We start from the raw sequence: 13,847 nt of genomic DNA, 5'->3' as shown, positions 1-13,847 counted from the left end.
CGAATTCGAGGTATTCTAAGTCCGTCTCAAGAAACCTATATCAACAAAGTTTTAGAGAGATATCGGATGAAAGATTGTTCACCAAGTATAGCTCACGTTGTGAAAGGCGATAAATTCAATTTGAGCCAATACCCAAAGAATGATCTAGAGCAGGAACAAATGAAAAACATTCCTTATGCTTCTGCTGTCGGAAGCTTAATGTATGCTCAGGCTTGCACTAGACCTGACATTGCATTTGTTATTGGGATGTTGGGAAGATATCAAAGTAATCCATGTTTAGACAACTGGAAAGCAGCAAAGAAAGTGATGAGATACTTCAAGGGACCAAAGATTATATGCTTATGTTCAGACGAACTGAGAATTTGGAAGTAATTGGCTATTCTGATTCAGACTATGCTGGCTGCATTGATTCACAAAAATCCACTTCAGGATATATTTTCATGCTAGCTGATGGAGCTGTATCTTGGAGAAGTGCAAAGCAGACATTGACTGCTACTTCCACTATGGAAGCTGAGTTTGTAGCTTGTTTTGAGACAACCTCACATGGTGTATGGTTGAAGAGTGTTATTTCGAGGCTTAGAATTATGGATTCTATATCTAAGTCATTAAGAATATATTGTGACAATTCAGCTGCTGTTTTTATGGCTAAAAATAACAAAAGTGGTAGTCGAAGCAAGCACATCGACATTAAGTATTTAGCCATACGAGAACGTGTTAAAGATAAAAAGTTACTTATCGAGCACATTAGTAGTGAATTGATGATTGCAGATCCTTTGACTAAAGGCATGCCACCATTGAAATTTAAGGATCATACAGAAAAAATGAGACTTGGTTCTCTTATGTAATTTTGTTGTAAAAACAAATTAATGAAACTATGATGTGATATTTTCTCATATATGTTGTGCATACATTCATTGATTCGAGAAATATCAATAAAGTTGGACCTCGAATAAACATAGGGTTTATTCATTAAGTTATTTGAGAGATATAATACATTGTAATATATGGAAGATAATAATCGTTTTTAGATGACCCATCACCATGATTCATGTATTTTATTTTCTCCTATGGTAAATGAGATATATGTGTCAAGTGGGAGAATGTAAGAAAATGTGACACATATCAGAAGAAGATTAAACGTGTAGGAAATAGCGACGGCCATTGCCTACATATTTTGACAAAACTTTCGTACGCAGCCTCAACTTTAGAAAATTGAGATGCGTACATGATTCTTCTTTTGACTCTCGGCTCCCGATACACTCATCGATTGTATGAGAAAACACCTATAAATAGATATGATTGAGGTCCCTAAGCACACACCTCATAAGAAAAATATACACCACCTATAGCGATAGTGCAGTGCTTAGAAGGCTTCAATCGGAGGGAAATCAGAAAAACTTCAAATTTTTCAAATGCCGGAGGTAATTCTCGATTAAGCTTCCGCATATTATATATCATGTTTATATATACTTTAAAACATGATTTTGAGAAAAATTATGATATTTTCAACTTCTGTTTCAATGTTATTGACTTGGATATCGTATATAGAATGGCATTGGATTATTAAAATTTGACAATGTTTTCTATATTATATGATCAGAGATCTACCAAGATTCCCTTCAGGATCAAGAATAGAACAAATTTCTACTTCCTATCTGTATGCTCCTTGGTTTGGTGTGCGCGTGGAAGATTTATTTTTGAGGACTTGTCAGTGGATGTAAATCGAATTTCTTGTACTCGATACCTCCGTAAGAGCTCGTGTTCTGAGTATTAGGTTCCTTGGACATGTCTTTTCCTTTGCTCTGATGTGCTTGAAAAGTGGGTGATCTTTGGAATCAAGAATATAGAGACGAGACTGATCTAGTCAAAACCACCCAAAACGCTATTGACATAAATGATGATGCAGAGCCCAGTGGCGCAACATAGCGAAACTGAAACGATTTGGCAACGAAGAAATTTAGGAATTTGATTGGCAGTATGATTAGGTTCTCATGGACACTTCTTCTCGCAATATCTGCACAATTCAGAACCCAAAAAACAATCAGCGCTGAACATATTTAATCAACATTTGCATTTTTAAACAAAAATTCGCCGAAAGTTATCACACCCATTGAAATTTCAGCCAGATGTGATCCCACGTTGAATGTGAAAAGCATTACTCCAATGAAAACGATGGCTAAATGGAACTCTCTTTCCATGTTCTTCATCCTGATTTTTTCGAAATTTAATTCCATCTCTGTCTTTTTATCACACTTAGTTTTCTTTCTACTTCACAATGTATCTGTTCTGTTCGTGAAAGGAGCATTTATAGGAGGGAAATCGAAGTCAATAATGTTTGTTGGAATATTATTTCTTGAGGTGCAAGAAGTCAACTTCAGCTGGAAATGATTTTTTATGTCTGAAGTTAGAACTTGCAGACAACGGTTTAGAACTACTTGATTGATTCCATGGTACCAATTCCACGCTACTTGAAACTATATTTAATTGGTTTTTGAAATTGTCCTAATAGTTTGATTCGAGTGATCATTTTGTATTCTTTAAAAATGGAGCAACAGATTTGAACATTTGCTTGCTTTTCAGACCGCAGCTGAATAACAACTTGCTTCTAATGTTTAAAAGATTAATATATGAATATTAGTAATAGTGGCATAAGCTATATGTGTATACAAAGATTTTACACCTATTACTTCACTGAATTTTCTTTACCTACTCTAATATTTTCAAAATCAATACAAAAACGAAGAAGACTAAAAAAATAAAAACAAAACCCGAAAAGTTGAAGGAGTTTAGTTAGAGAAAAAACAGTATTTAAGAGTAGGCGAAAAAAGTTGACAAATTTTATTATGATTTTGCTTTTTGAATATGTGACCGGCGTTAATGTGTGAGAATATTTATATATAATTACATAGAGCTATATATATATTATTTAATAGGAGTGACAATTTGGGTGGATTGGGTCGGATTGAGCAATAGTACTATTAAAAAATCGCTGAACCCGAACCCGAGCCAACCTGAAAACTCTCAACCCGAACCAACCCGATTTTGAATTTTNCAATAAAATATCCCTCATATATATGATTTAAATTTGAAAGTCTAATTGTAGAAAAAAAAATATATTTACTAAATCAAACAAACAATTATTAAAAAAATAAAAATGTTCAAAATAAATATTAAATTATTAAAATTTATAATATAAATATACAATAAATATTTTTCAAACATACAATATATAAAAATATAGACAATATTTATTAATTATAATTTTTTTAAAAAAATTTAAAATTTTTGGGTCAACCAACCCAACTCAACCCAATCATTTTTTTCGAGTCCAACCCGATCTGACCCGAACCCAAAAATCTCAAATCTAAATCTAATTTTTTTGGGTTGAATCGTGTTGGTTGATGAGTCGTATCTGATTTTGACACTTCTATATATATAAAACAGTAGGCAATTCAATTTAGTAAATACAAATTTAATAAATGGGGTGCCCCCGTACGTACCAATAAGTGGGGTTTCACCGGAGACAACACATCAAACCATAACCTACAAAATCATGGCGTCGATCCAACACTTAATACAAATAGAATAGATAAATGATTTTTAATTATTAATCATTATTCAAATATTGAAATTAAGCATAATTAATCCTATTTTGACAATTTAGAAAGAGATATAAGAATAATATAATATTTTGGAAATTTATCAAATAAAAGACGTAATGAGAATATCAATATNCACTAACTTATTGGATATGCAATTTTTTTATTTTTCATCACATCCAATAGGTAACTGACATCTAATCGATTATCACATAAGTGTGCATGCTCTGTGTGCATCCAATAGGTGAGTGATACCTTATCGGTCACATAAGTGTGCATGGTAGGCAATAGCGGAGCTAGGAATATGGCTCTACCCGAATTAAAATTTTAAATTATAGAATATTTTAATATTTTAAATTGATATACCTGAATAATATCAAAATAATCAAAAATTATATAATATTTACTTATAAATTTTTTAAAAGAAATTGGGTCACCCGCGAATGTGGCTCTGTTATTGGCGGTAGGTGCATATCAAAACTCTTCATATCTATCTATTGTGTTCACTTTCGTATCTATCAACAATATGATACTCATATATTAGAGGTGATGGAAATATAATCAAATTATATATTCGATAGATGAATGTCACCGTGAGTCTCGAAGTGGGCATAATTTGTGAACAGTTTATATGTGTGTGTATATATATGTATGTATGTATGTATGTATTAGATATATATCAATCAATTCTTCTGCTTCATCGTCATATCGTTATCCGAAGGTGGCAGCGGTAAATTGAAATGGTTTCATACGGCGGCGGTAATCAATCGTACTCCCCTTCAGCCCCGCCCGCAACGGACCCACAACAACCCATGTTGGCCCATCCCTACCACCCGCCTCCAGCTCAATATCCAGCCAACCCCTCTATGTCTTATGCACATAGCACCTATCCGCAGAGCAGCACCGCCTCGTTCGGGTCGGGTCCGACTCCGCCGCCGCACGGTTTAGGTTCCTACCCGTATCAGCAACCGCAGAACCTTTACAATTCGTTTCCTCCGGGCACCCACCCGGATGTGGTTCGAAGCTTCCAGATGGTGGACAGGAACCAAAACGGTTACATTGAAGAAATGGAGCTCCAACAAGCTCTCGCTTGGAATTACCAAAAGTTCAGTCTTAGGACTTTACGTTTGCTTATCTTTCTCTTCGGGAATCCTAGAGAATCTTCTTTTAGAATCGGTCTGTTCCCTTTTTGAAAAAAAAAATTCTAATCTTATTTTGGGTTAATCTACTTCAGGATTTGACAGATTTTATTGAGTTTCTCATAGGCATGAAAAAATCAGCCATTAGTTAGTGGAGGGTGTGATTGATTTTGCTTTAAAATATTTATTTTGGTTCACGAAATCTGGTGGCATTGACGATTGACAATTATTCCCGTGAAACATTTAGGGCCAAAAGAGTTCGCTGAAGTATGGAGTTGCCTTGGCCAATGGCGGGTGAGTAACTTTGTCAGTCTCAGGAAGGAAAAAGTTGGTCTTTTCTATGTCAAAAGTTTGTTCTACTACATTTAAGAACAGGTCACATTAGTTTTTAATCGTTTAGTCCCTGAAGGGAAGAATCCCTATGATATGGTTGTGATCTTTATGTGAGTAGTTAGTACTTCCATTCTTCAAGAATGTGATTTGTTTTATTATACATAATCATCACCTCGCATAGGCTGTGTTTTTAGACTTGAACTACTCCTTGTTATATAAACATGTAGCATACTTACTCAGGTGGCAGATGCACAAAAGATTCGAAGATTAATATTGTTATAATGTCGAACAAGGTTTTCCATTCTTTGAATTGCAACATTTGAAAAGCGCATCACTTAAAAATGCATGATGACCCTACCTTGTGTTGTCCTGCTGATCATTTGCATGATTAAGAATATTCCCAGTGAAGCAACACTGTGTTTATTGTGTTGTAATAGAATTTTTATATAAGTGTCATAATTCGAAATGTGAGATTATAGTACTATAAGCAAGAAAATGAGAAGAAGATGAAATGTTGCATCTCTTAACTCATGGGTGTAGTTCAACCCAAAAAAAGAAAAAAAAAACTCGTGGGTGTAGTTTTGTCTATTGATACAGCTGTTATCGAACATTATATGTCCATAAAACAATTAGTAACAAGTCATTTTGACCTTTACTAACGTGGTTACCATAATGAGGTTATAGTTTATTGGGATGATGCCTTCGAAATGTAGATTGAGTCGAACAGATCTGAATGCTGCTATACTATCATAAGCCATCCACCCTACCTTGCTCTGGCTGGGACTCTGATGTCTGTTGTATAAAATTTTTTGTTTCTTTTAGGCCATTTTCGAAAGATATGACAGGGATCGCAGTGGGAAAATTGATGCTATAGAATTGAGGGATGCACTATATAGCCTTGGATTTGCCTTGCCTCCCTCAGTTCTCCAGCTTCTGATTTCCAGATATGATGATGACAGTGGACGGAGGAGGGTAGAGCTGAATTTTGACAGTTTTGTTGAGTAAGAGCCTATTTTTTAAACCATCAAATTCCATTGATTTTAGATTGTTGACCAGGATTATATATGTTAACGATCTTTTTTCATTGCAGGTCTGGAATGATTGTGAAGGTGAGCTACAATTACAATAAAGTTGACTAATCTGATTTAAGCACGAGCATTTTCTACATCTGAATGACTATTTGCATGTTTCTGTTCTCTCTGTTTTTTCCTCATTTGAGTGTTGGTGGAGGAACACTCCAGGAAACAATACAAGATGACAAAATCAAGATATACTTTTAAAATTTTTGAAAAATAGTGAACTAAATTTCTCTCTTAGTGTTTATTTTTTATTTTTTGTTACTACTTACATGGAAGATATAATGGAAGGTTTTGTGCGTACTTGTACCACTTTATCAACCAAAAGGGCCTCATTCTCTTCAATGCTACATGTCATTGACTCATCTGCGTTTTCATTTTCAGGGTTTGACTGAGAAATTCAAGGAGAAGGATCCAGGTTACACAGGCTCAGCAAAGCTAACTTATGACACATTCATGTCCATGCTCATTCCTTTCCTTGTTTCAGATTAGAACTTCATGATTTAGTTCACCAAGCTCGATTTGGTACTGCTATGTTTGAGAAGGAATTTTTGTGCATGGAAATAGAAAAGAGAAGAAAAGGGATATGTTTGTGTCTTGATAAGTTGAGGTGGTGGTTATATTATGGCGTATGGATTCGTTTAAATTTTCTGTCAAGTGTGATTGCATGTATATTAAGAGCTGTGTTTATTTGGATATCTGGTTTTGCACAACTGTGTGCTTATTTGATTTGTTATTTGCACTGCTGGTTTGCTGTATTGTGTTATTGGGTATGCAAAGAATGCCAATCTTGAGGTTTTAATACTGTGCCTGCCAATGTTTTACGTGGAAGAGAACAAATGTAGAGTCGAAAATTTTTTGCAGACTTTATTTCTGCTGAGCACCACTTTGATTCCGTCTGATGTTCCACGAAAAGACTGGAATGCTAAAGATGAATATAGGAGCCACGAAATCGTTAAAAGCAAGCGTAACAAAAAATTCTTCGTTCATTCAAAAAAATAAAATTTCTTCGTTTAGTAAAATTTTTAAAAAAATGTATATACAATTGAATTTTATGAGTCAAATAAAGATTTGAGGTTGCGTGTCTAAATGATAGCTTATTTATTTTCTTAGATAGCATTTTCTTATGGAATTTGGATTTATGGAGTATTTGATGTTCGTGGGAGTTGATTTTATATTTCAATAACGTTAAATCGATGGTTTATCATTTTCATATCGAATTAAACTTCAAAATTTAAAAAAGTAAGCGATAACTTCTTGAATAGCATCCTGAAATTCGTTGATGTCCATGAAGTTGAATTGAAAGAATTTATGTCTTGGAATTTGTTGGAACTTTTCAAGTTCGCAATTTTGATTTTGATATTAACAAAACTTGTTAGTTTGTGTTATTAATATTCTACCTTAGTGTGTAGAAGCTATGATCAGTCTCGAGCTGCTTACATCGCAAACTGAAGTCCTAACTGATAGCACAAACTGAATCAGTCTAACTGTTACGTCAATTGAGAAGTCCAGCTGATTGTCCAGTTGATAGGTGGTTCAGCAGGAGAACCTCAGAAGCCTGGCCAGCCGAATGAGTGTTCAACTGATGAAGAAACTCAGCTGATCAATTCAACTGAACGAGAGTGAAATCAGTTCAACTGACGAGTCAACTGATTTCACCAGCCCAACTGAAGATCAGTTCCGCTGACCAGTCCGAAGCATCAGTCAGAATCTTTCAGTTGTAGATCAAGACAAACTCTTTCAGTGAATTCCAGCTGTGCGTGAAGGTACAAAGCCATTGTCTAGTCAAAAGACAATAATGGACGTTGCATCAGAGCATTAAAGACAAAACTTTTCAGAAGGGCAGTCGAAAAGTCGAGACACAAAGTCCAAGAAACGAATTCAAGATGCAACAGATACAATAAATGAGTCTCACTGTACCATCAATTTTTTCCCGCTTATATAAAGAGAATATCAATGAAGACTCAACAACAACAACAACAACGCAAATAAGAGAGAAAAGAAAGGGCACGCACATTGCAAAGCAGCTTTAAGAAGCAATCAGCCCAGAGGGACACTTCAACGTGTTATTAGCTTAGTATAGAAGCTTTTATCCCTCAGTGTGTGAGAACATCCTTGTTCACTTCTCACACACAAACACTCTCAACCACTCAAATACCGTCTTGCACAAAGACGTTAAACTTGTGTATGTAGTGTTTGACACATAGACGTTAAAGAAGTCTTGGCTGGAAGGAGCTGTCTTCAGTCGTAGCTAGGAGTTCAGTTTAGGCAGTAGTGTAAGTTCTAGCTGAGTGAGTTCGTACAAAGTGTTGTATAAATCAAAGTCTTCTAGTGGATCCTACCCGTGGATCTAGAAGGGGTGACGTAGGAGCAGTTGAAGTCTCCGAACATCCATAAACATATCTTGTGTATTTAACTGATTAACTGTTGTTTTCAAATTGTTTTGATCAGTTAGAGTATCCGTCAGTTCAATTGTCACCAAAACTGAACTGATGAATGCAAAAACTAATCTACCATTTTTCAGTTATTCAGTTTACATAAGTTAAAAATGTTTTCTAATAACACTCTTCTTCACGAAGAATTACTTCGAGTTTCTTCCGCTTGGTTTTAAACCAAACTCGATTTAATTCATCGGTATTGACTTTCTTAGAACACGAGCTATTGCAGCTCATTGGAGAATATAGTGTTCGAAATGCCTTTGAAAGCACTAGCACACTCGATCATTCAGAATTCTTCGCTACTTCTTCGCACATTTTTTTTTGTCTTCTGACCCTTATTTATTTGAAGGGTGCAAATTCTTGACATATTCATGTGATGATGTGTCACAATTTAATTGCCTCTTTGTGATTCATTTAGGAAAAATATTTGATTTCAAATACTATAATATTATTATTTTCTTCCATATAATGCAAGATGCATTCTCGATTTACAATCTTGATTTGCCCACAAAATATATCATAATAACAATCATTAACTATTTATTAATTTTTCACTAAATAGAAATTTTCGCTTTGATATTTAATATTATTTTGTACTTGTCATGATTTAAATGCCAATAAATTGAAAGGTCTACAAATTCCCTCCACGAGACTTATTCACGAATGTTTTTTTTTTTTTTAGCATTTCTACATCAATATTCGTTATTCAACTATCGTTTTAAGATGGATGGGTTTGAGATATCTGTGAATATTTCGGGGTACAACAAAATGTTCAATCTATTTTGATGTCATCCCTTAATAATGTGTTCTGAATTTTGAAGGATATCTTGGTGTATAAATACCGACATGTTTGACGATCCAAGAATGTTTTCAAGGCATAGGAATGTCAAAATCAGACACGATCCATCAACCTGACACGGTTCAACCTGAATTAACACTCTTACCAAGACAGACCTGAATGCCTTCAGAACTTATGTCCAACAAGTTGATAATTAAAATACTATTAAAAAAACATGTCATTTATTTAAAATATTGAAGTATTATTATATTGTGTAATAATGTAAAAATACATATATTTTATTGTAAATGTGAAAAAAAATTTTAAAATGCTATTAAAAAAAGGGTAAGTTGGTGAAAAATCCTCAATCAAAATATTTCTTTGGGTTCACTCCCTACCCACAAAATTGTGGTACTATGTCATACAAAATGTGGTACACTTCATGTGAAAATGTGGTAAACTTCATATAGAAATGTGGTACTAAAAAAATACCCAAAGACTGAACACAAAAAAAATCAACAGCTGAAGACTGAAAGTCAATTTCCCTTTAANATTAAAATGCTATTAAAAAAACTTATCATTTATTTACATGAAAAATAAAAAGAAAAATAAAAGAAACTAGAGAAACCAATGATTGAAATTCAGGAAGTGGTAGGGGGCGTATTATCATAGGGCAAAGTGAAACCAAACATTTAAACTAAAAAATATATATAAAATATTGACCACATTAATGACTCACCGACATAGAGGGTCCACTAATCAAACCCACTCTTAAATGGGAATCTGGTTTAGGGGAAACAAATTCACAATACCCTCATTTTGATCAAAATTTTGAAAATAAAACTTCAAATTAATTTTTATTTATAAAATTTATAGATCCACTAACATCTTTTCCACATAATAATTCCAATAATTTGTTCCCCATTATAATGGACACAACAAAATTGTATATTCCTTGAAGAGGAACAAAATCTATGTGCCTTCCTGAATGGAAAAATGAGAGTTTAATCTTGATCTTTGAGGAATAAAAATTTCGTGGATGTTTTAAAGGAAAAAAACTACTTTATCTAAGTTATGGAAAAGACTTCTTTCGATGTTGATTAAATATACTATATACACTTATATAAGCATCGATGATGTATAATTCATCTATTAGATGTGATGAAACATATAAAAATTACACATTCAAGTATGAGTGACGCTTCATCGGTGCTCAAATAAGTGCACATACATGATAGATGTACAATGTATATAACACTAACATCTAGAGTGATAGTGTATGTATAATTTATTTTAAATTTTAGAGAGAAACAATTTTCACTTTAAATTATTTAAAGTTAACAGGTGAAGACAACATGTCCAGTTGAAACATTTAATCTAATATGTGGTATTAAAGTTTTATCTAGAATAGTAGTTTGAATTTTTTTTAAAAAAATGCGAAAATTAAATTTCCATTAGGTAAAGAATCTAAAATTAAGTTATGTGTTATGGCATTGGGTGATGACACGGAAAAGATGGCGACCCATCAACAAAAGCCGATTATACCAAACAAATCCCATTTCAAAACCTGGATTAATAATATATTATATATCCAAGTTGGTGTTATTATTGGTGATTATTATTAATCTAACGATAGGATACAAGCAATATCTTAAATACAATAATAATTAATTAATTATTAATTAATCTTGTCAAGTGGCCAAAATATTATAACACTGCAAAAAAGTAAACTCGTTGTCTTAAAACATAAAATAAAAAACAATAAAACCTTCAACAGTATGTAATGACATTAAATTTTTTTAAGGGAAAAATTGAAAATTCATTCCATTTTAGTGTTAACATATGCCATTTTTTTAAAAATATTTTATCATGTTTCCAACGTGAAATTGATTTGATGTCGACACGACGTTATTTTAACATAAATATGGTATTCATATGTGTTGTGCACATCCTTCCGCACTAACAAATAATGTTGAAAGAAATGTTACAATTAATATATTTTTTGTAACAAATATTCTAAAATTAATTTTTTTGTGAATAATTTCTGTCAAATTTCAGTATTAATGTAGCGCTTTTGCCCGACACGCCTACATTAAACATTTCTAACATTCAATAATAAACTTAACAAAGTTCAATCACAAATATGAAGAAACCCGAAATCGTCATGTTAGCATAAATCAAATATCTATGTTATCACAACGATAAAACCTGAATAAGATTATACAATCATATCGACGTAGTACATGAAAACCCCAACAACAACAATAATAAAACCCCTTATAAAAGAACTCCCATGTCGGNATTATGATTCAATCTAATAATTTTATAGAAATAGTACCAGATTCTTCTAAGCTCTCTTTAGATCTTAGAGAAATNAGTATGAAAACTCATCATGATTTACTAGATTTTCTTGTTATGTTTATAATTTTAGAGAATTATTATTGATTTATGATGTTGAAAGGACCATATTTTATATAAACTTTCAAAATATTATCATCTTATTAATTTATCGAAATTATTAAATTAACAAGCCAACCCAATTCTGATACCGGAACAAATAATATCTTGAAGAAGTGTTGCATATTTTCTTAATTGCTTGCAAGTGCACAACGTCAAGTTATAATAAAATATATTTTTGAGTACAAGTGTCGATCCCACGAGAATAACTAAATTGACAAAAGATTTAAATAAAATATCACAACAAACTTGTGCAAATAACAATAGAATAAAAGATCTAGAGGTCCGATTTCACGCAACTATCCATCATGTGTTATTTTGTGTAGCTATATTATAAATGTCATTATTATTCATTAGCCAAGAATTCTAAATTCTCTACTTCATCTTCCGATTGCTAAGTAGATACAAATTATCTAACAAAAGATTGTAACGTCCCCGTCAACAATCTATAATTAAATAACACAATAAGCACTAAGTTCTCTTAATGGCTTCAATAGCAATATATGTCCTCCCGAACTCTATAAATACCATCGATGTATTTTTCCCTTTCTTGTTTATAAAATCCCTTTTCCAAGAGATAACTTATAAACATAAGAATCATTCAAGATATGGCCAGTAAAATGAAAGCGTTAAGATTGGAAAAATACAAATGAACAATAACGAAAACTTATATAGCATAATTCATAAATCCCAACACATGGTTTCTAGTTTTGTTCCATCTTTCCTCTAGACACAAGAATTAGTTCATAATAATAATATAAACAACACAACAACACATGAATCTTAAACAAGACATATCAAATAAAAATAAAGAAAGAAGAACTTAGAACAAGAGTGTGGAGTGCAGGTTATTTCTCTCCAAAGTGTGCAAGAAATCTCCTAAGAATCATGAATTTGAGCTTTGAACTTCTTTTTAGCCTCCTCTCCTCTCCTTTGCTCCCTTCCTACCCTAGATAGTAAATAATAGAAGCCTTTTATAGTCCTAGGCAAGTTTTTGCACGCAAAACACAAAAGTCCTCAACTCCCATGTGCAGCACACCAAAAATCAGCATTTTTCGGACTTTGTCTGTCAACGACCGCGGGTGGGCTATAACACAGACCACGGGTGCGGTCTAGTTTCGGGGAAACTTTAATCTCCAAGCTACGAAGACCGCGGGTGCGGTGCAACATGTACCGCGGGTGCGGTACTGCTTCGGCAGAAATTTCTAAAATTGCTTTTCATGGACCGCGGGTGCGGTGCCATTTCTAGCGCGGGTGCGGTTTATTCTCAGAAATTTTCATCTTGTGCACTTTCCAATTCAACACTTTTACTACTACAATTTCTCATTCTAAGCTTCCAAACTACAACAACAAAAACAACAACAACTCACATAAAACCTGCTCAAGAATCACAAAATTCTAAGTTAAAAACAAGTAATAAAAGTACAATAAATTGCACTTATCAAACTCCCCCAAACTTAATATTTTGCTAGTCCCGAGCAAAACAAAACAACACAAACAAACAAATAAGTCATGAAATATTTTAAATAACTTGGCCTCAAGATAAATTAACCAACTCTTCATGCATTCACAAATCAAAACAATTCAACCAAATTTTCATCCGGATAAAATTATGCAATTGGTTAAATTTTTTTTTTTTTAACTTCTAATCTCTTCAACTCATGTTTCAAAACATTATCAATTTATTTCAATTTTTACAAACACAAATCAAGAGGTCTTTTCCGGTAAAGATTTGGTTCAAAGCATATTCATTCAAGAAAGGAATACTCAATAAATATTTGATGCAATGTGGTGTGTGTTAAAATTGATCAAGATTCATACTCAATGGAAGTGTTTATCGATTGTCCATAGGCTAGATCCTCCCAGTCACTCTCTACTAGTATATTGGACAACTATGACTTGGTCAATAGGATTTGCAATGCTTGTAATGTTAGGCCTTGGCTCACGGCTACAAATGAAGATTAGGAATTCAAATAAGGGAGTAAGTTGAATTTTATTTCTTTTGCAAACTCCACTTTTTCTTTTAT

At 33.1% G+C, this 13,847-nt stretch overlaps 1 protein-coding gene across 1 annotated transcript; it reads left to right on the top strand.

Annotated features, from left to right (window-relative positions):
- The first annotated feature begins 4,271 nt into the window (after nt 1-4,271).
- LOC140957924 (probable calcium-binding protein CML48) lies at nt 4,272-6,845 on the top strand. Its single transcript, XM_073415349.1, has 5 exons — nt 4,272-4,775; nt 4,986-5,032; nt 5,894-6,072; nt 6,162-6,180; nt 6,532-6,845. Exons 1-5 carry the CDS (start codon nt 4,340-4,342, stop codon nt 6,637-6,639), a joined length of 789 nt encoding a protein of 262 aa, XP_073271450.1. The 5' UTR covers nt 4,272-4,339; the 3' UTR covers nt 6,640-6,845.
- Nucleotides 6,846-13,847: the final 7,002 nt, after the last annotated feature.

This window comes from Primulina huaijiensis, chromosome 14, assembly GCF_012295235.1.
Source record: "Primulina huaijiensis isolate GDHJ02 chromosome 14, ASM1229523v2, whole genome shotgun sequence".
In the NCBI taxonomy this organism is placed as follows: Eukaryota; Viridiplantae; Streptophyta; class Magnoliopsida; order Lamiales; family Gesneriaceae; genus Primulina; species Primulina huaijiensis.
The sequence above is the reverse complement of the archived record's forward strand: the minus strand, read 5'-3'. Positions and strand labels throughout refer to the sequence as shown.